At 40.8% G+C, this 22,586-nt stretch overlaps 1 protein-coding gene across 1 annotated transcript in view; it reads right to left on the bottom strand.

The window, feature by feature from the left end:
• st8sia4 (ST8 alpha-N-acetyl-neuraminide alpha-2,8-sialyltransferase 4) overlaps positions 1-22,193 on the bottom strand; it is an 81,248-nt gene extending 59,055 nt beyond the window's left edge. The window contains exons 1-3 of the mRNA XM_059969456.1: positions 21,945-22,193; positions 20,415-20,546; positions 4,382-4,639 (exon numbers count right to left, since the gene is read on the bottom strand). Of these exons, the coding sequence (XP_059825439.1) occupies positions 4,382-4,639; positions 20,415-20,546; positions 21,945-22,054 (500 nt within the window). The 5' untranslated portion in view covers positions 22,055-22,193. The remainder of the gene's footprint in view (positions 1-4,381; positions 4,640-20,414; positions 20,547-21,944) is intronic.
• Between the last annotated feature and the right edge of the window lie 393 nt (positions 22,194-22,586).

Below are 22,586 nucleotides of genomic sequence, written 5' to 3' on the forward strand. Positions count from 1 at the left end.
CACACGATCAATGCCTCTCATCACCTCTCATTCTCCGTCGCTCTAAGGAAAAAAGGCCGAGTTCACTCTACCTATTCTCATAAGGCATGCTCCCCAATCCAGGCAACATCCTTGTAAATGTCCTCTGCACCCTTTCTATGGTTTCCACATCCTTCCTATAGCGAGGTGACTGGAACTGAGCACAGTACTCCAAGTGGGGTCTGACCAGGGTCCTATATAACTGCAACATTACCTCTCAGCTCCTAAACTCAATCCCACAATTGATGAAGGCCAATGTACCATATGCTTTCTTAACCACAGAGTCAACCTGTGCAGCAGCTTTGTGTGTCCAATGGACTCAGATCCCTCTAATCACATTGAAAAGAGTCTTACCATTAATACTATATTCTATCATCATATTTGAACCACCTCACACTTAACTGGGTTGAACTCCATCTGCCACTTCTCAGCCCAGTTTTACATCCTATCAATGTCCTGCTGTAATCTCTGACAGCCCTCCACACTATCCACAACACCCCCGACCTTTGTGTCATCAGCAAATTTACTAACCCATCCCTCCACTTTTCAAAAGGTGTCAGTGCTTTCACTTCTTCATCCAGGTCATTCATAAAAATCATGAGGAGTAGGGGTCCCAGAATAGATCCCTGAGGCACACCACTGGTGACTGACCTCCATGCAGAATATGACCTGTCTACAACCACTCTTTACCTTCTGTGGGCAAGCCAGTTCTGGATCCACAAAGCAATTTCCCCTTGGATCCCACGATTCCTTATTTTCTCAATAAGCCTTGCTTGGGGTACCTTATCAAATGTCTTGCTGAAATCCATATACACTACATCTACTGCTCTACCATCATCAACGTATTTAGTCACAACCTCAAAAAATTCAATCAGGCTTGTAAGGCATGACCTGCCTTTCACAAAGCCATGCTGATTATTTCTAATCACATTACTCACATCTCCAAATATTCATAAATCCTGCCTCTCAAGATCTTCTCCATCAACTTAACAACCACTGAAGTGAGACTCACTAAATTCCTGGGCTACCTCTACTCCCAATCTTGAATAATGGAACAACAGCCATAACCCTCCAATCCTCCGGAACCTCTCTCGTCCCCAATAAAGATGCCAAGATCATCATCAGAGGCTCAGCAGTCTCTTCCCTCACCTCCCACAGAAGCCTGGGGTACATCTTGTCCTGTCCCAGTGACTTATCCAACTTGATACTTTCCAAAAGCTCCAGCACATCCTCTTTCTTAATATCTAAATGTTTGAGCTTTTCAGTCCAATGTAAGTCAATTGTACAATCACCAAGATCTTTTTCCGTAGTGAATACTGAAACAAAGTACTCATTAAGTACCTCTGCTATCTCCTCCAGTTCCATACATTTTTCCACTTGACTGCTCTATTCTTTCACACCTTATTCTCTTGCTCTTAACATACTTGTAGAATGCCTTGGGGGTTTCCTTAATCCTGTCCGCCAAGGCCTTCTCATGGTCCCTCTGGCTCTCCTAATTTCTTTCTTGAGCTCCTTCCTGTTAGCCTTATAATCGTCTAGATCTCTATCGTTACCTAGCTTTCGTAAGCTCTTCTTTTCATTTTGACTAGATTTATAACAGGCTTTGTACACCACGGTTCCTGTACCCTACCATATTTTCCCTTTCTCATTGGAGCGTACTTGTGCAGAACTCCATGCAAATATCCCCTGAACATTTGCCACTTTTCTTCCGTACATTTCCCTGAGAACATCTGTTTCCAATTTATTCTTCCAAATTCCTGCCTGATAGCCTCATTTTTCCCCTTACTCCAATTAAATGCTTTCCTAACTTGTCTGTTTCTTTCCCCCTCCAACGCTATGGTAAAGGAGATAGAGTTGTGATCATTATCTCCAAAATGCTCTCCCACTGAGAGATCTGACATCTGACCAGGTTCATTTCCCAATACCAGATCAAGTACAGCCTCTCCTCTTGTAGAGTCATCTACATATTGAGTCAAGAACCCCTAATTCTAGGGACATGTCAATGAATATCTGGTAAATTAAAATCTCCCACCACAACAACCCTGTTATTGTTGCACCTGTCCAAAATCTGTCACCCTATCTGCTCCTCGATGTCCCTGTTACTATTGAGTGGTCTATAAAAAATACCCAGTGGAGTTATTGACCCCTTTTTGTTCTTAACTTCCCCCCACAGAGACTCCGTAGACAATCCCTTCATGTCTTCCTCCTTTTCTACGGCCTTGACACTATCCCTGATCAACAGGGCCATTCCCCCATCTCTTTTGCCTCCTTCCCAGTCCTTTCTGAAACATCTAAAGCCAGGCACTCGAAGTAACCATTCTTGCCCTTGAGCCATCCAAGTCTCTGTAATGGGCACAACATCACAGCTCCAAGTACTGATCCACACTTTAAGCTCATCCGCATTGTTCATAATATTCCTTGCATTAAAATAGACACACTCAAACCATCGGTCTGAGCGTGTTCCTTCTCTATCACCTGCCTATCCTCTCTCTCACCAGCCACCTCTTCTTCCATCTCTTCCGTTTGGTTCCAACCCCCCAATAGCCTTAGCAAACCTCCCTGCCAGGATATTGGGTCTCCCTGGGATTCAAGTGCAACCTGTCCTTTTTGTACAGGTCACTCCTACCCCAAAAGAGGTCCCAATGATCCAGAAATCTGAATCTCTGCCCCCGTTCCAATCCCTCAGCCACGCATTTATCCTTAGTGAGTATAAGGAGGCCTTAGTGGAAAGAAACAGCTTTCTTACTGAGAATTTGCTGATGCTTAATGGGATTAGAATGGACATCAGCATGGTTGAACGTGATACCACTATGTTTTACTTACATTACCATTTTGTTATTCACATTATCATTTCAGTGTTAAATCAACCACATTTTACCGAGTGTTATGGCTTTTCCCATGAGTGAAATAATTGCTTTCCAATTGCAGTTAGATGAGGTTTTAACTTTTATACATTATAACTGCAACTTTCCTTTCAATTAGACTAATACTACTTCACATCATCTCTGTTGATACACCCTACAGCACAGTACAGGCCCTTCGGCCTACCCCGCTGTGTCAACCCCTTAACCTGCTCTACTTAAACCTTCCTTTTTCTTTAGCCCTCCATTTTTCTTTCATCCATCTCCCTATCTAAGATTCTCTTAAATGCCCCTAAAATATCAGCCCCTACCACCATCCTTGGCAGTGCATTCTATGCCCTTAGCCTTCTCTCTATAAAAAAAATTACCTGATATCTTGCCCATGCTTTCCTCCAACCTCTTTAAAAATATGCCCCTCCTCATATTAGCCCCAGGAAAAAGTCTGTCTATTCACTCTATCTATGCCTCTTATCATCTTGTACACCTCTATCAAGGCACTTCTCATTCTTCTTCACTCCAGACAGAAAAGCCCAGCTCACTCAACCTACCCTCATAGGACATGCATTTTAATCTAGACCTCATCCTGATAAATCTCCTTTGCACCCTCTCTAAAGTTTCCACATCCTTCCTATAATAAGGCAACCAGAACTGAGCACAATATTCCAAATGAGATCTAACCCGAGTATTTGTAGAACATTACTTCATGGCTCTTAAAGTCAATGAAGGGTAACAGTTTCCAAAGTTGTCACCTCAGTCTTTATGAGATTTACCTCTCTCTGCTGTGCCCCACAGATCAAAAACTCAAACAGCCTTAATATTTTTGCCAGCTCTTTCCAATCTTTTCACTTCTAATACTCAATTACAGAACTTCATCAAAATTATAGAAATGATACTATGAATAAACATGCTTTAAATACATATTTTCAAAAACACATTGGCACTTCTTTCTTAATAGTATTACTTTCTCAATCTTCGTCTATGGCACAAGAGTTGCATCCTAAAGAGTTAAAGCTCTGGCTCCTTCCTCTACAAAATGACAGATATAGGGGTCAGGAACTCAGCTGGCAAACGATGGCCTCTGCAACTTTCTTGACATAATTTTGCAGAACTGTTGGCGGTAGCAGATGTCATACCCTTGCAATACGTAGGACCAGACTTGTAACACCCTACCAGGTATCATTTCCTTTAAAAGATTCTTGCACATAACCTCATCTTTGAAAAGAAAATGCCATTACATTCAAATAAGGAAATTAGAAAACACAGAACTAAAGCAGAGACACACAAAATATTGGAGGATCTCAGGTCAGGCGGTACCAATGAAGGGGAAATAGGCAGTCAATATTTCAGGTCAAGACCCTTTATCAGTATTCAAACTAAAACAGAGTACCTTTTTTTAAAAAAAAATCATCTCTTATCCTATCTATTACCAAGTCCAAAGCTCTATGCCTTAAGAAATAATTGCTAACTGCAAAGATGTTAATATCTTTTTTTGGGAGTCTTACCTTATTACAAACTCATGACTGTCAATCTCTTTTCCACATCCACTACCAAGCAGAATCCCAGAATTACCAACAACTGCACAAGTATTGAATCGCTTGTTCTTCATTGGTGACACCTCCGGGAGAAGACTGTGCAAATTGCGTGAGATGTTGAGAGTTCGACGCCTGTCCAGCACATAATGAATTACATCCCCTGGCTTCAAGCTGCTTTTCACAACTGATATGTCTCTCTCAGCATCTAAAAATCGAAGAATATCCTTCCTGCATTGGAAGAAGTGACAATGAATAAAAGTAATAAATGGATCAGAAAATAAAAATGCTTTATACCTTTACTAGACCAAAACAACGTAATCAAAGACTGAAAAGTGTATCATTGGAAATTCTTTTTCCGTTGATATACATCATAAAATATGATGTATAACCTAGAATGTTATAATTAACATTATAAGGTTATTATAAAAATGTATGGGTTCTTCAACATTACAGCAAAGTAAACAGGAGGAAATAGAACACAAACATTCTAGGTTAGTGGTCAGGTATCTGTACGAACAGAGGTGGAGAGAGCAACTGAACTTCAATGTAATGAACTGATAAATAGTAGGTGTGGTGTTTGATTGTAGGTTTATAAAATAAGAAAGGGAAATTAGATTTTTTTAAGGGACAATTAAAGATAAAAGAATGCAGTCTTCAAATAAACAGAGGTACATACAGAGGGGGAGTAAATGGAAACCCGTTCTTTCAAAGTGCTGTTGTGGTAGTTTTCAAATTGCATAGACCATTTCCCCCCCGCTGCCTGAAATGAGTTTGTACATTCTCCCTATGAGCATGTGGGTTTCTTCCATGTGGTCCAGTTTTCACCCACAGCCCAAAGATGTATTAGCTGATAGGTTACTTGGTCATTGTAAATTATCCCGTGATTAGGCTAGGCCTAAGTCAGGGGATTGCTGGGCTGGAAGGGCCTGTTCCTCACTGTATCTTCATAAATTAACAGGAAACAACTACCTCAATGAAGGATATATAAAAAATATAATTTACATGTCTTACAGAAGGTAGGAAATTAGGGAAAAAGCCAAAAATTAACTTTATAAATTTTGCCCCCAAGATCTAAATTAACATGAATAAAGTTTCCCTTCATGTTAAAATATCTACACTCCAATATCTGAAAAAATCTATCTGTGTAGAACTGAAGAGAGAACAATACAATAACTTGAACTATGAAAGTAAACCTCATAATCATGAAAGATCTAAAATACATGCTATAATCCCTTATTTTAAAATAGTTTCTGAAAGTATATCTCTGAATAGAAACATTTATTACTATAGTTGCATTTGTAAATGAAAACACATTTTCTAGAATGGTAAGGAGTTTCTTCCTCATCAGAAGTTTACACTCACATTTATTTCTCAGCTAATTTGATTTATTGTCAACACCTTGGAAATCAATTTGCTTTGTACACTGTCAGCAAATGTAATGCCTCTGTAATTGGTATTATTGCGCAATAGGTCACTTCTGACATCTTTCATTTAAAAAAAGAACAATGTTTCAAAAGGGCTTACAGAGCCACTTAAAACTTGCTTTTAAAAGTCATAAACAACTGCTGTATTTCTGTTATCACGTCCGCATTAAGTTTTGAAAGTGAACAATGATACCCGCCTATGCGACAGATTTTAACCCTCACCCATACAGGTGTATACCCATACACGAGGTCCTCTGGCAGCACTAGGAGGCTGATGCAGTTTCTCTTGCTGTTTATTTGAAAGGATTTACCGAACGATGCCTTATATCCAGATCAAAAGAAGTGTGAATATTTAGCTTGGTTTCACACAGCTCTACTGCCAGATACTTCTCTCACTTCCGCAAGAAACCACAATGCTTGGCTTGAGTAATAGGTATGCAGTCTAGCTTGATGAAGGAGTGGTTAAATCCCTCGTCCTTACAGAATCAAAAGCTGGCTGATAAGCACTGATATACTTCGAAGCCATTCTTTTATTAGGTACAGAAGTGGAACCCGGTGTGGTTTCCTGCAGATGTAGCCCACAAGCTTCGAGGTTCAGCGCTGCTCGTGGGCACACCACTGTTGCAACGCAAAGTTACTTGAGTTCCTGTCGCCTCCCTGTCAGCTTGAACCAGTATGGCCATTCTCCTCTGACCTCTCTCATTAACAGTGATTTTTTCACCACAGAACTGAGCTGCCACTCACTGGATTTTTTTTTTATTTATTGCATCATTCTCCATAAACCCCAGAGACTGCAAAGTTCCAGATCAGCAGCTTCTGAGTTACTCAAACCACCCCGTCTGGCACCAACAATCATTCCACGGTCAAAGTCACCTCGATCTCATTTCTTCCCCATTCTGATGTTTGGTCTAAACAACTGAACCTCTTGACCATGTCTGCATGCTCTCATGCATCGAGTTGACTGATTAGATATCTGCATTAATGAACAAGTGTACAAGTGTACCTAATAAAATGGTCACTGAATGTACGCCATGAAATTTGTTGTTCTCTGGCAGCAGTACAGAGCAATACATTAAAAATACTTTAAGTTACAATAAGAAATATATTAAAAAATTCAGTAGTGCAAAAACTGAGGTAGTGTTCATGGTATATTAGGAATCTGGTGGCCTAGGGGAAAAAGCTGTTCCTGACACAATGTGTGTGTCTTCAGGCTCCTGTACCTCCTCACTGACAGGAGCATTGAGAAGACATGCCCTGATTGGTGAGGATGATGGCTGATCCTTAATGATGGATTGCCTGTTGAAGATGTCCTCAATGGCATGGAGGCTAGTGCCCCTGATGGAGCTGGCCGGGTTTAAAGCACTCTGCAGCTCTTTCCGATCCTGTGCATTAGCTCCTCCATACCCGATGGTGATGCAATCAGTCCACTATACGTCAACAGAAATTTGCTATGGTCTGGTGACATTTCAAATCTCCTCAAACTCTGTAAGAAATACAGCCGCTGGCATGCCTGCTTCATAATCGTGTCGATATGTTGGGCTCAAGGTAGATCTTCAGGGATGTTGACACCCAGGAACCTGAAGCTACTCACCTTTTGACTGCGTGAATTTCCATTTAAACTCTTTCTCTGCCTTCAATAACTTTTAAGATTACTCTCAGGCAAAAAATAAGAATTTACCTACTATAAAAATTGCTTAGTCTTGTTGCTCTACTAGTAGGATCCAAGAAAAGCGCATCCCAATGAAGATAGCTGCAAACAGGGGCAATGCAAGGAGCTGAAAATCACCACCAAATATTCAATTTTGGACATATTTGATAGCATAGGCCAAATCTTTCCAGTATAACCCATTCCCCATAATAAATACCAATGATCTCCTCATTCCTGTACTAATCTGATCTAGATGTGTTTTCAGTCAGTAACCAGAGAGTTGCAAGAGTGATATTAGGGCCTCCAAAAGTCCTGATCCAAAACATCCATGAAACTTTTGGAAGCTGGCAAAGCATAGCCCTCAGCTTTGTCAATGACCAGATCTTGAGTGTTTCTGCATGACACTGACTGCCACTTCAATGGCATTTAAGATCTTTTCAAAATGATGTAAATACTTTTTTTTAAAAGGTAGCAGAAGCTCAACAGTAGCAGTGAGAAGAGTACACAGTGTTTCCATCTCCGCTCCCCTTATGGGGACTGGCTCATGAACCTTTTGGCTTCTTCCTCTTGTAGCTGATAATGAGCTCTTTGGTTTTGCTGATGTTAAGGAAGAGTTTGTTGTTCAATCAGATTTTCAATCTTCCTTCTATATGCCGACCTGTCACGACTGACTGGTTGTAAAATAGGGATTTCCCTCCTTCTTACTGATCTATATCTCCACGATCCCAATAAGATTACAAACCCCACATGTACCAAATACCAATTACATACTAATATACACTCTAGGGCATTTCAGCAGAATCAAATGACAGATTTGACTGTTCCAACATGCAAGTTTGGGACTTTTTACATTTGACTACACACGCACTTGCTAATTCTTAAACGGGTAAATGCCAGCACCACTGAGCTGTTGTTTCATTTCTTGAGAAATTCAGTGAGAAAACATAACCAATGTGGTTGCAACAATGCACAGAGACAGCTGATAAAATTAGTGCCAATCCTCCAGTTTCACAAGTCCAATCTCAGTTAAACTACTAAAGAAGTACTACTAAGTACTACTAAACTACTAATGAACTTTACACATGAAAATCAAAGACAGTATAATCTGCCTCTATCCTTCTCTATTAGCCCCTGGAAAAAGGTCACTACCAATGAGGAGGCCAATGAGGAGCAGGAATTAAATTAAATTGAATTAACTTTATTTCTTACATCCTTCAAATACATGAGGATTAAAGATCTTTACGTTACATCTCCATCTAAATGTGCAATGTGCAATCATAGTAATTTATAATAAATTCCACAGCCAATGTAACATAACACTCAAATCAGCGTGAGTTAATCAGTCTGACAGCCTGGTGGAAGAAGCTGTCCTGGGGCCTGTTGGTCCTGGCTTTTATGCTGTGGTACCATTTCCCGGATGGTAGCAGCTGGAATAGATTGTGGTTGGGGTGACTCAGGTCCCCAGTGATCCTTTGGGCCCTTTTACACACCTGTCTTTGTAAATGTCCTGAATCATGGGAAGTTCACAACTACAGATGCGCTGGACTGTCCACACCACTCTCTGCAAAGTCCTGCGATTAAGGGAGGTACAGTTCCTATACCAGGCACTGATGCAGCCAGTCAGGATGCTCTCAATTGTGCCCCTGTAGAAAGTTCTTAGGATTCGGGGGCCCATACTAAACTCCCTCAACTATCTGAGGTGACTGAAAACTAAATTACATCTTCAAAAAATGCAACAATCTCAGAACGATGTACTGTACATATTCACAAATCTACATAATCTACAAGGAGCACTACCACAAGAAAGCAGCATCCATCATCAAGCACCCCCACCAGGTCATGATGCTCTCTTCTCGCTGCTGCCATCAGGAAGGAGGTACAGGAGCCTCATGTCCCACACCACTAGGTCATGATGCTCTCTTCTCGCTGCTGCCATCAGGAAGGAGGTACAGGAGCCTCATGTCCCACACCACTAGGTCATGATGCTCTCTTCTCGCTGCTGTCATCAGGAAGGAGGTACAGGAGCCTCATGTCCCACACCACCAGGTTCAGGAACAGTTATTACCCCTGAACCGTCAGGCTCCTGAAGCTAAATGGACAACTTCACTCACCTCAAACTGAACTGACTCCACACCGTACAAACTCACTTTCAAGGACTCAACAACTCATGCTCCAGTATTATTTATTTATTAATTAGTATTATTACTGTTTTTTTTTGTTTTTGTACAGTTGCCATATTTTACATTGATTCTTTGTCTGACTTTGTGTGTACTTTTTCATTGATTCTGTGGTATTTCTTTGCTCAACTGTGAATGCCTGCAGGAGAACTAATGTCAGGGTAGTATATGGTGACATATGCGTACTTTGGTAACAAATTTTTCTTGGAATTTTGAAATCAAATAACATATTGCTAATCTTTGCATTTCGAGTGAGCTATTTGCTTTTGAATGAGTAGCACAGATTGATTTAAGAATCTCCAGCAAAAAAAACAGAAATTAGGTATTTGTCTAATATTAAAATTCCACACACTCCTGTTGTTGTGCATGCTTCAATGTCTCCACTTATTTTTTAATTGCCTCCAAGTCCCTTGGTGATTTTCTTTTATTAGTCTTGTTAGCTAATACTGGTTGGAATGAATGGTCATGGCACCTGCCTGTTCTATACTTATTAATATCTTGCCATTATTTTGAATGCAGTTTTACATCTCACATTTTTGTCATGTATCTCACATACAACTGAATTATCTGCAACAGCAGCAGGTAATTTTGAAAGAAATCTTTCATAATTATGTTTTCTCAGAATTTAATATGCCTGCAGGATCACAGTACTAATGTGGAGGAATGGAAACCATAGAAGATGACTGCTATTACAGCAATCCCACGTTGCTTGATAGGAAGGAACATTTATTCATAGTATACACTAGGGCCATCGTTAGGTGCACCTGTACACCTGCTCATTAATGCAAATTTCTAATCAGCCAATCATGTGGCAGCAACTCAATGCATAAAAGCATGCCAACATTGTCAGATGAATGTCAGAATGGGGAAGAAATATGATTGAAGGTGAGAAAGAGCCTGTCTGAAATTCTACAAGTGCTGGGTTATGGACTGCAGTTCTTGATGGACTCCTGATCAAGGTCTCTTTTGGGGGCTTTTGCTAGTGCTTGCATTTTGGGGTGGGGAGGAGTCGGTGCTTCTGGAGGTACAAGTGGGGGGAGGGGGATCTTTGTGGTTCTTGATGCTACTATCATTTGTTCTTTGCGGTTTCTTCTTTTGTGGATGTGTCTGTCAAGAGTAAGGATTTCAGGTTGTATACATTCTCGGACATTAAATTGGACCATTTGAAGTAACTTTGACCATGAAATGATACTTGGTTCCAGAGCGAGTGGTATGAGTACTGCAGCTAATCTGGGATTTTCAAGCACAACAGTTCCTCGGGTTACAGAGAATAGTGCAAAAACCAAAAAAAAAATCCAATGAACAGCAGTTCTTTGGGCAAAAGAAGTCTTGTTAATGAAAAAGGGCAGAGGCAATGGCCAGACCGGTTCAAGCTGACAGGAAGACAACAGTAACTCAAACAACCATATGTTATAATAGTGACGTGCAGAACAGCATCTCTCGATGTACAACACGTCAAGCCTTAAAGTGGATGGGCTACAGCAGCAGAAGTCAAGCATACACTCCGTGGCTACTTTATTAGGTACAGGAGGTATCTGAGGGTAAATGAGTCTGTACTTCTTGTAGCTTCCTAAACTTTCTGCTGCCCACTATTTCCTTTAATTATAAAACATTCCAATTTCAGGAACCTTTCATTACGAGGATAATTGTGACCTCCAAAATAACTTTAAATGATGCACCAACAAGAAAAATAATCCCTCTGGGTCAGAAAGAGTGAAGAAATCAAAAATAGCAACATCACAATAGACCTGTTTGATCTGGCAAATATACATTATCAGCCACCTCAGGTTGGTTTCACTCAAAAATCAAGGCCGTAATTATATTCCTGTTCTCTATGCCTCTCGACTGCCATTAGCTTGTGTCACCTGCTTTTCAAAATTTAAGCAATCTGAGAAGCTAATGCCGTCCATAAAGAGCAAATAGCCAATTGTGAAAATTGTACAGAGTGTTATCGAAATGTTATGCCTTTCATCAGACAGTATAAATATATTTTAAACAAGCAGATGCATAATAGGAAACAGTGAATGCTGATATTACTTTCAATTGTGAGCAAGGCTCCCTTTAGCCACTGATCATGCATAAGCTGCGTGAGCAAAATAAAAATGCACGTTTTTTCCTTGCACTTTTCAGATACACAGTTTCAGTTTTGATCCTATGTTTTTGCTCCTAATTGATCTCCAATGACCACCCAAGGATATTAGTATTTTACCTCCCAGTTAAGCAAGGAGGAATTAAAGAAATCATCCCGGACTTTCAGCTGTTTGAGATCCAGTGACCCCTACTGGAAAGAAATCATGTACAATTCCTTTCTGAAACAGAATCAAGCTCAATTATAATGTGGCCAACACTCAAACTAGCAGCTAATGGTTGTCATTTGTACATTGATGTGCATTTTGGCTAAAGATAAGGAAAGATTGTTTTGGTTCAGGGACTGAGCAAGCAGTGGTTTCCAGACCAGAGGGTTCAGAATTGAAATAGCAGCTTCCATACTCTATTATACAACACTAAGCATTATTGTTTGCCTTTTGCAATCTCCATGTATATCTACTACCTCTGAAATGACCACCCTCTCCGACTTTGATAGTTAAAAAGGATGTGAAACATTCCCAAGGATTCAAACTGAAGGGCTAATCCAGAGCATGATGAAAGCTTTCCTCTTTACCTCAACTGATTGTAAACCACTTCCTCTAATTCTTCATTGATATATAATGCAGTTAGTTGTAAAGTAAAATCTTAAACAGCAAAAAAAATGGCCTTCTACTCTGGAAGTACCCACAATGAGAACTTCCTCAATATTGTTTCTTTATAGAAAAAAAATCAGCTGTTTGGTTTGCAAGCGTCAGCCACCCTTCAGGTCTCAACAGAAGGGCACAACTGAACACAGGAAAATCAAAACTGATTTTGTTTTGGTGACACACATTGTGCATTCAGCTAACATTACTTTTTTCCTTTTAAGTAAGTTTCCAAATGAACACAACACAAATTTTTATAGTAATACATGCAACATATTTTCAGTAATTTCAGCATCTAGAAATGTTATTGCTCAAAAATTAAAGAGATATCCAAGAAAAATAGCAAATTAGTGCCATGATGTGTAAAAGTGTAATGCATTGTCAGACTGTGGAAATACTTATGGAGATGTTAGATTGCATATGTCATTCTCATTTAATGATTTATTTACCAAGTGTGCTTCATTTCTGCACTTATTTCAAAGTTCAAAGTAAAATTTATAATCAGAGTACATACATGTCACCACATACAACCCTGAGATTCTTGTTCTTCCCGCATACTTAGCAAATCTGTACAACAGGATCTGTAAGCTGTAATCAGGAACTGTAAACGAACTGTGCAAATGCAGTTAATAAATAAATAGCTATAAATAACGAGAATGAAATAACAGGATAAAAGACTCCCTAAATAAGTGTAGTTATCCCCTTTTGTGCAAGAGCCTGATGGTTGAGGGGATAGTAACTGTTCTTGAACCTGGTGGAGTCCGGAAGCTCTTGTACCTTCTACCTGATGGCAGTAGCAAGAAAAGAGCATGGCTTAGGTGATGAGGATCTTTGATGATGGATGCTGCTTTTCTATGGCAATGGTTTATGTAAATATGCTCAACGGTTGGGATGGTTTTATCTGAGATGTACTGGGCCAAATTTAACTGAGTCTCAACAAAGCCGGACATAACTGAGGTATGAGACCTGCCAAAGATGATAGAAAGGATGCACTATAAAGGCTAACGAAATTCAATGTTGACAATTCCCCTGGCGCAGTCAGGATGCATGGTAGGTTGTCAAGTGAAAAGTGCCAAGTCCCTAGCCATAATCAACCAAATCCCTCGATTCACGAGTGATGCATGAGAACTAGAAAACTGCTTCTTTTAAACTCATCTTCAAACAGAGGGACAAGTTAAACTCAGGTAACTGCAGACCAGTTAGTTTAGCCTTGGTGATGTGAAAAGTTACAAGCACAATATTCAAAGTTAGCATCAATAGTGACTTGGACAAGTGTGAGTTGATTAGAAAATGCCAGCATGAATTTTCTCAAGATAAGTTGTGTCCAACTAATGTTTTTTTTTTAACAAAATTACAGAGGAATGGTGAGGAGAATGCAATTAATGTAGTTTTTAATAACCTTAAAAAGTAATTTGGCATTGTGCCACATAATATATCAAAACTGATGTTCATGGAATAAAAAAGGGGTACAGTAAACTGGACAGAGAACTGGTTTTAAGGAAGGAGCTTGTGGCTGAACTGAAGAGTACTAATGGGTTTCCCTGCTATCAGTACCAGAAACACTGTTTTATAAAAAAAAATACATTTATGACACAGAGATTGCAGTACAAAGTATAACTGATGGATGACATAAAACTTGAGATGAACATGATGAGGACAGTAAGATACTGTGGGGAAATGTGTATAGCCTGGTGCAATGTGTACCCTGAACAGGGCTGTGCTACAAGAGACAGAGCTGCCCAGGTATGATCTGCCTAGAGATCATGTGTTTGTTCCGTAGGTTACCACAGAATGCTCTAGTACTCTGCCACATCCTCTGCTGGTTGGTCGGTTAATTCGTTGTTGCTAATTAGTCCCAGTCTAGGTGGATGGTAGGCGAATCAGATGAATTGACGGGGCACGTGAAGGAACACAATTTACAAAGAAGTCTCCAGGTCAAAGAAGTAGGCAGGAAAAACGACTGACAATGGTTACCCACCCGGAAAACTGCTTTTTCCAAAAGCTCTCTTCTGGAAAACACTGTAGGGCCACTGAAACAAAAACTTCATGCTTCCTTAAAAGTCTCTCCTTCCAGACAGCTAATCTAATCAACCATTCTAGTCAGTCTCTCACTACCAGCCTCTCCATTACCCCTGTCACTGAACTGATCTGTAAATACTTCAAACTAGTAGTTACAATGCTGTTTACATTGCAAGTACCAACTGGCATGTATATACTGTATGTATGCACATTTTATTCCATGTCTGTACTTCAATCTCTAACTTTATTTTATTTTTTTTATTGTTTTATAATCATTGATTTTTTTTGTTGCATGTCACACCAGCACATCACAACAAATTCCTGATACATGTAAAGTGAATAAAGTTGATCTTTGATCTTCGACCCTTTAAGAAATAAATGAGGATTGGGATTAATGAGAATACTCTGAGTTAGAACATACACAATGGATTAATTGGCCTCTTTCTAAACTTTGATTGCTCCTTTCTATCCCAAAATGCTGATAGCTAGTTTTTATCCTGGTGCCTTTTTGATCTTGATGTATGAGTTTGGATGCTGATGGACACCATTGCGAAGGCAAGGAATTTGTTATCTATACTCAATCGTTTCAACATCTGGCATCAGCACAGGTGCATTTTCCAGAAAGTGTCACTGGATGATTCCCCCCTCCTCTACTCTCATTCTGCGCTCAACCTTGAGGCTACACACAGCTCAAACACTGTCCATAAATTCCCCAGTGACACCACTCTCAGATGACAGGAATGAGACGGATTGGCTGGTTGAGTGGTATTACAACAACCATGCACTCACACCAGAAAGACCAAAAAATTGATTGTGGACTCCAATGTTCATTGAGGAGTCAGCAGTGGAAAGGGTGAGCAGTTTCAAATTCCTGGGTTTCAGCATCTGAGGAGTTGTCCTGGGCCAACATGTTGCAGCAATCACAAAAAAGACTTGCCAGCAGATCTACTTGATTGGGAGATTGAGATTTGGCACATACGTGACCAACAGATGTATCATAGAAACCCTAAAACAAGCTTCAAAGCCTGGTAAAGGGACTCCAATGCACAAAGAAACCACAGACGATTGTAGACTCAGCCAGCTCCATTACAGGCACAAACCTTCCAACCACTGAAGACAAAAGGCAATACCTCAAGAAGGCAGCGGCCATCATTAAGAACCCTCCCCATCGGAGACATGTCCTCTTCTCATTACTAACATCAGGGAGAGGGCACAGGAGCCTGAATACTCACACTCAATGTTTTAGGAAATGTATCTTCTCTTCTGCCATCAGATTTCTGAATGGTCCATTAACTTAAGAATGCTACCTCTCTAATTCACTTTTTTTAAAAATTTTTTGTAATTTAGAGTAATTTTTTATGTATTGTACTGCACTGCTGCCACAAAGAGCAAATTTCATGACGTAAGTCAGTGATAATAACCATATTTTGATACTGATTCAGATGGGAGTCAGGTTTTGAAAAGCCTGCCCAATATGGACCCAATCCAGCAGGTAAGGGAAGGATGAGCTATGGCATTTGCTAAAGCAGTACTAGTCGATAGACAGTAGGTACAGGAGTAGGCCATTCGGCCCTTCTAGACAGCACTGCCATTCATTGTGATCATGGCTGATCATACACAATCAGTACCCTGTTCCTGCCCTCTCTTGACCCCCCAATCTATAAGACCTCTATCTAACTCTCTCTTGAATGCATCCAGAGACTTGGCCTCCACTGCTTTCTGGGGCAGAGCATTCCACATATCCACCACTCTCTGGGTGAAAAAGTTTTTCTGCATCTCTGTTCGAAATGGTCTACCCCTTATTCTTAAACTGTGGCCTCTAGTTCTGGACTCACCCATCAGCGGGAACATGCTTCCTGCCTCCAATGTGTCCAATCCCTTAATAATCTTATATGTTTCAATCAGATCCCCTCTCATCCTTCTAAATTCCAGCGTATACAAGCCCAGTCGCTCCAATCTTTCAACATATGACAGTCCCGCCATTCCGGGAATTAACCTTGTAAACCTACGCTGCACTCCCTCAATAGCAAGAATGTCCTTCCTCAAATTTGGAGACCAAAACTGCACACAGTACTCCAGGTGGGGTCTCACCAGGCCCCTGTACAGCTGCAGAAGGACCCCTTTACTCCTATACTCAATTCCTCTTATTATAAAAGCCAGTATGCCATTAGCTTTCTTCACTGCCTGCTGTACCTGCATGTTTGCTTTCATTGACTGATGTACAAGAACACCTAGATCTCGTCGTACTTCCCCTTTTCCCAATGACTCCATTTAGATAGTAATCTGCCCTCCTGTTCTTGCCACCAAAGTGGATAACCTCACATTTATCCACATTAAACTGCATCTGCCATACATTTGCCCACTCACCCAACCTGTCCAAGTCACCCTGCATTCTCATAACATCCTCCTGACATTTCACACTGCCACCCAGCTTTGTGTCATCAGCAAATTTGCTAATGTTACTTTTAATCCCTTCATCTAAATCATTAATGTATATTGTAAACAGCTGCGGTCCCAGCGCCAAGCCTTGCGGTACCCCACTGTTACTGTAAAGAAGCAAGAACAGGCAAAGAAACTCCAACCAACCACTGAACTCTTCACTTTTTGTAATGCTTCCCCTTCCACTTTCATTTGGAAAATGTATGACAACTGGTATTGCATAATGATAAATCCTAAAATAATCTCAATGATTTCATCCCAAAGTTTTAAAAGCGGTGACTTAAGCAATGAAAAAAAAAACTAAATCTTCCAAGATTCTACAGATTCTGCAATTATTCCTCTAAGTTGGAGGCTGACAAAGGGAACGCGTCTATTTAAGAAAGAAGAAAATAAAATGGGGAATTACTGGCCTTTTAACTATTTCTAGAAAATGCTGATTTGTGTTGTAAGCAACAGGACAGCAGAACTACTGAAGAGGCCGAGAGAACTGTCACAAGTGAATATGGAATTCTGAAAGGAAAGGCATGTTTGATCTATCTGCTGGAGTTCTTTCAGGATGTAGCTGGTTGAATGGATAAAGGAGAACCAGTGGACTTTTAGGTTTTTGATGAAGCCCCACAGTGGAGCAAGGTCAACAAGGTTAGGTATAATATATTGAAATGGAATAAGGAGTGATTAGTGAACAGCAAATTAAGAGTGTGAACAAATGGTTTTTCCTGAGGTCGACAAGCCATGATCGAGGATCAGTGCATGGACGCAAACTGCATTGAGGATTTTTCTAAAAAGAGAAAATATCATATTTCCATATTTGCTGATGATACTAAAAATATAAAGAATTATGAGAAGGGAGAAGGGCATAAATAGCATTGAAAAGGATGTGGATAAGAACATGGCAGTTGCAATATAATGTGGATAAATCTGAAGTTAGTACCTTGATGCACAAAATAGAAACACAGAGTACTTTCTAAATGGTGAGGGACTGGATAATGTTGATGTTTAAAGGGACCAGTGCATCTTTGTACACAAGTCTCTGAAAACCAAAATGCAGATTAAAGATTAGCTCTATTTGTCACATGTACATCAAAACATGCAGTGAAATGCATCAGTTGTGTCAAATCAAATCAGCAAGGATTGTGCTGGGCAGCCCACAAGTGTTGCCATACTTTCTGCACCAACATAACATTTCCTCCAATTCACTAAGCCTAACCGTACATCTCCGGAATGCGGAAGAAAACCAGAACACCCAGAAAAACACACACGGTTACGGAGAGAAAGTATAAGCAGGAATCAAACCACGATCTTACATGAATCAGGAATCACAGACCCCAAATAAAAGCAAGACCACTTAGGACCCAGATGAGGTGAAATTTCTGTATGCAGAGGATTGAGAATCTGTGGTATTCTCCAACATCGAGAGCTGTAGAGGCTCCATCATTCAAAAAAACTGGGATTGATAAATTTCTGGAAACTAAGGGAATGATGTGATATGTGGGTAGTGTGGGATGGCAATAGGATTAGCCATGATCTCACTGAATTAAAAGACTACTACGTGAAGCTTATGAAGTCCAGACAAAGGCTCTTAACCCGTAATGTCAGCTGCCGTGCTGCCTGACCCACTAAGCTCCTCAGAGTTTTGTGTGGAACCTACTCTTGCCCCTTTATCTTATTTCGCCATGTTTGTATAGCTGAAAGTCATCCATAGAGCAATCAGATTTCAACTTTAATTGTAGTCCCACACATTATGTTTATGAACCCGTACGGGGCAATATTTACCCATACTTTTCTTCAGGAAAGGAAAGAAGAGGTTAATCAATTATAAAAACTGCTAATTGTTGATTCAATGTATAGAAAGTTATAGGTGATGCTAATTTCCTAATTCACTTATAACTAGGATTTAGTTTCTACTGCTAGCCTCATCGGAGCAGAATCTTGCAATTCAATGTCAAAAAGAAAATTTACAACAATTACATGTCCCATGTCCCCAATTCAATACGTCTCCATATTCTGTCACAAATTCAATATTCCTGCAGGCCATGAGCCATAAAGTCAATATTCCTTCTGGTTCACTTTGTCACATGGCTTTCTCAAACAGACACTAGTATACACCATAACAATAAAGTAACAGCACTAAAAATAACCAATTTCCGCATACAAAGGGTCACAGATATGAGTTAGTGAAGTTCAGAGAGGGGTCTTTTTTTTTCTTAAGCTTAAAGTCATGTAACCTCCTAGCATAACCCAAATATCTGCAGATGCTATAAACATGAAGTAAACAAAATTTTTATAGTACTGGCAAGATCATGCAGCATCAGTAGACAGGAAAACAGTTATTGTGGTAGGACATCGGCCTGTCACTGGAAACAGTTAACTGCTTTCTCTCTCCACAGATGCTATGACCGGCTGGGTATTTCTTGCATTTTCTATTTTGTACCCAATACATCTGCCTGGCAATCCAAGGTGTAATGTCCAGTTTTATACATCATCCATGTAAGTTCAACTGACAGATAATTGGTTTGACATTACCATATTTCAGATTTGGATTAACTTTTTCATTTTTCCCACAGTATTAGCTAAATAATAAGGAAATGTGCTGCCCTGTAGGTATGGCTCTATTAATATCAACAATTGTCCGAGGAATACCCGTGGTGCATTAAACATTTCTATCATTAGTGCTCCTATTACTCGATTATGTAGATCATATCGGTGCGACCTACCAGTTAAAATGTTCAGCTAAATGCCAGGTGCCTTGGGGCGAAGGAAGTATGGGGACTAACTGTAACAGCAAATGCTTTATTTCAATTAAAGTATAAACGACCAGGATAATTTTATTTCTGATTTTTTTTCATGCCATGAATAGTGATCATGCAAATTGATTGCAAAGTTGACAGCACAGAGTAAACTCCTCAAGGATTCCTGGGGCTTGAGGCTGCCGTGCCTCTCCTCTGGACAAGCGTTGGGAACTAGCATACAGAGTCCAGATCCGGGACCGCAAATTATGCTGGAGCCGCCAATTAATTTTACTGATGGATAACAGGATGCAAAACGTGACCATAACATGCAGCTGGGAACTGGTGTACAGCATGCAGGATTTGCTCAGTGTTTACTTCCTGCCCTGCATAATGAATAAACCAAAATGCCTGTGATGTTTTCATTTAAATATTGAGTTCATATCAAATGAGCACACTTTGTCTTAATTTAATTATGTAGTGAGGTGGAGCCGTGGAACGCCGCAGCAAAGAAACAAGCCCTTCGGCCCATCTAGTGCGTGCAAACTATTAATCTGCTTAATCCCATCGACCTGCACCCGAACCATAGTCCTCCATGCCCATGTACCAATTCAAATTTCTTAACTGTTGAAATCGAAGATGCTGCAACTACTTCCGCTGGCAACTCGTTCCACACTCCACCTCCCTGACTGAAATTCAGTTCTTGCAGTCCCACCCAACCTCAGCGGGGAAAACCTGCTTGCATTTACCCTCTCTGTACCCCTCATCATTTTGTTTACCTCAGACACACAAAATCGATAACACGGGGCGATTTATGTTATTGAAAGAAAACTTTTACCTGATCTTGATAACTAGAGAGGCGTTGTTTTTCCAGCCCTTCAGCGAGGGCTCGAAGCGCGGAAGGAGATTCTTCCCTTTTAGTTTCCTGGAAGTATTAACCATAAGCCGCGTTGGACTCGCTTCTCCATCCCTGAAAGAGTTACGTTTATTCGGTGGGGCGTGGGGGAGGGAGAGAGAAAAAGCCGCTAAAAGATTACTGTCAACAGTGAATTAACCGCAGTTCGCGCCGTGCATGCAGTACATCGTGCATGTTGCAGGAAACTGACCATTCTGCATTCGCAGATTAACTAATTAAACCGACTCTCCAGGCAGCTACATTGGTTTTCCTGTTTATGACACAAATGTCTCTTTTACTTTTGCAGACGCACGCGATCGAGCACAGATTAAACTTGTGAGTTGCGGCTGGGTGACGGATGACTCGCCTTACCTTTCGCCACATCTCTTACCCACCCTTCCCCCCTATGAACGATGGCCACTTCAGGCTTGGTGTCATCTCTCAACACCATCCAGGGGATTCTCCACTATCTGACTTACTCATTTTTCTCTCGGGGGAAAAGAAATTAACCCCTTTTTTTTAACCCATTTCCTCACAAATCTGCAAAAAGGCAGAGCTGCAATTCCTCACGGCGAGTGATATTTGTAGCTCATAATTAGCAGATTCAGAGTAATCGGTGACAAGCCGACCCTCCACCATGGTGGGGATCAGCAAACGTTAAAATCGTAAAGACAATTTCATAAATGGAAACCCCGAGGATAAGATAAGAAACTAATATCAACTGGGGAATCGGCAAATGTGCATCCTTGCAAAGTCTATTAAAAGAGACAGGAACATCGCACAGAGGAGAACGGTGGTCTGCTGTGGTGTCGGGTTCAGGTTAGCTTCATTAGCTCCGAACCGATCACTTAAATCACAACCATCCAGTCAGTATACCATACCAAACACACTGGCATGTAAACCACATCTGAAGAGCAGGTACAATCCCACCTACTGGAGAAAAAGAGAGCGAGGTGCAACTGAATAAAACACGACACAAAGACGGCACTGATTTTGAGGGGGTTAGTTTCTGGAAAGGAACCACAGCCCGTTCTCAGCATCGCTATTAAATTCCTGCTCGATTTCTTTCACACGAGTTTGTCGGGGGAGGGGTGAGAGGTGGCCGTGGGAGGTGGGCTGCTTCAGGTCTGGGCATTGGAGACTTGCCTTTCTCACCGATCCACTTCCACAAACATGCCCAGTTATCCCAACACTTGCCAAGAAAACCGCTGGTCAGTCACGTCCTCGGCACAATAATGCAATATAACTCAAACTAACTCGATTGCAAATGTGCATAAAACTATTTCAGGGGCATTAATAGTGCCTCTAAAAAGGTAACAAAATCACTTGTGGATTATAAATACTAATTCCCTTTCATCAAGAGACAATTATACATTAATAAACAGAAATAATTCCAATTACAGATTTGCAAATTCCTTTTTTTATAAATATTTCACTACTTTTTAAATTTAATACAAGAATAATGCACATTACCCTGGCTGCGTTTGGTGGTGCTCCGATCTTGTTATGTCCTTTGTTTTAAAAAGAATCACAATGATACTTATGGTGGTGCATAAGGTCCAACATTTTCGAGGGAGACGCATTGTTTTTTATGTGTTTATCAATTTATATGTAGAAATCAACCCGTCGACTTCGCGTCCAGTCTAGGAAATAAGTAAGGCGTAAGGGTTTCTGTCTGTGAGATTGAGACAGACACTTCCCCGTCCGCTCCCCTTTCTCTCTCCGTTCATCCACTCAGCGGGAAAGAACTAAGCGCTGTGCCGAGTGATTGACGTCGCCCGGCCCCAGTAGCAGCTCGCTTCTTGTTTGGCCCCTCCCCCGGGGGTTGCATACTTACCAATAGGAAATCGGAACTGCGATCGCCGCGAGAGGCGATGATTGACAGGAGCCGGGTGCCCGTGTCCTTAAGACAGCGGATGTCTAGCAGGTTGGGGAAGGGGAGGTGTTGCATTGTGCAAACGGCGGCTGCTCTCTGGATCTGTACAAAAATAACCAGGTTGGCAGAAGAGTTGGAAGTTAACTTTCACCTGAGCAGTTCATCGCAAACAGTGCTGAAGCATATAACGTGCGCCCCCACCGTCTCTCTCCATTAATACAAGCGACGTGGGCTGCTGT

Source organism: Hypanus sabinus, chromosome 5 (genome assembly GCF_030144855.1).
Source record: "Hypanus sabinus isolate sHypSab1 chromosome 5, sHypSab1.hap1, whole genome shotgun sequence".
NCBI lineage: Eukaryota > Metazoa > Chordata > Chondrichthyes > Myliobatiformes > Dasyatidae > Hypanus > Hypanus sabinus.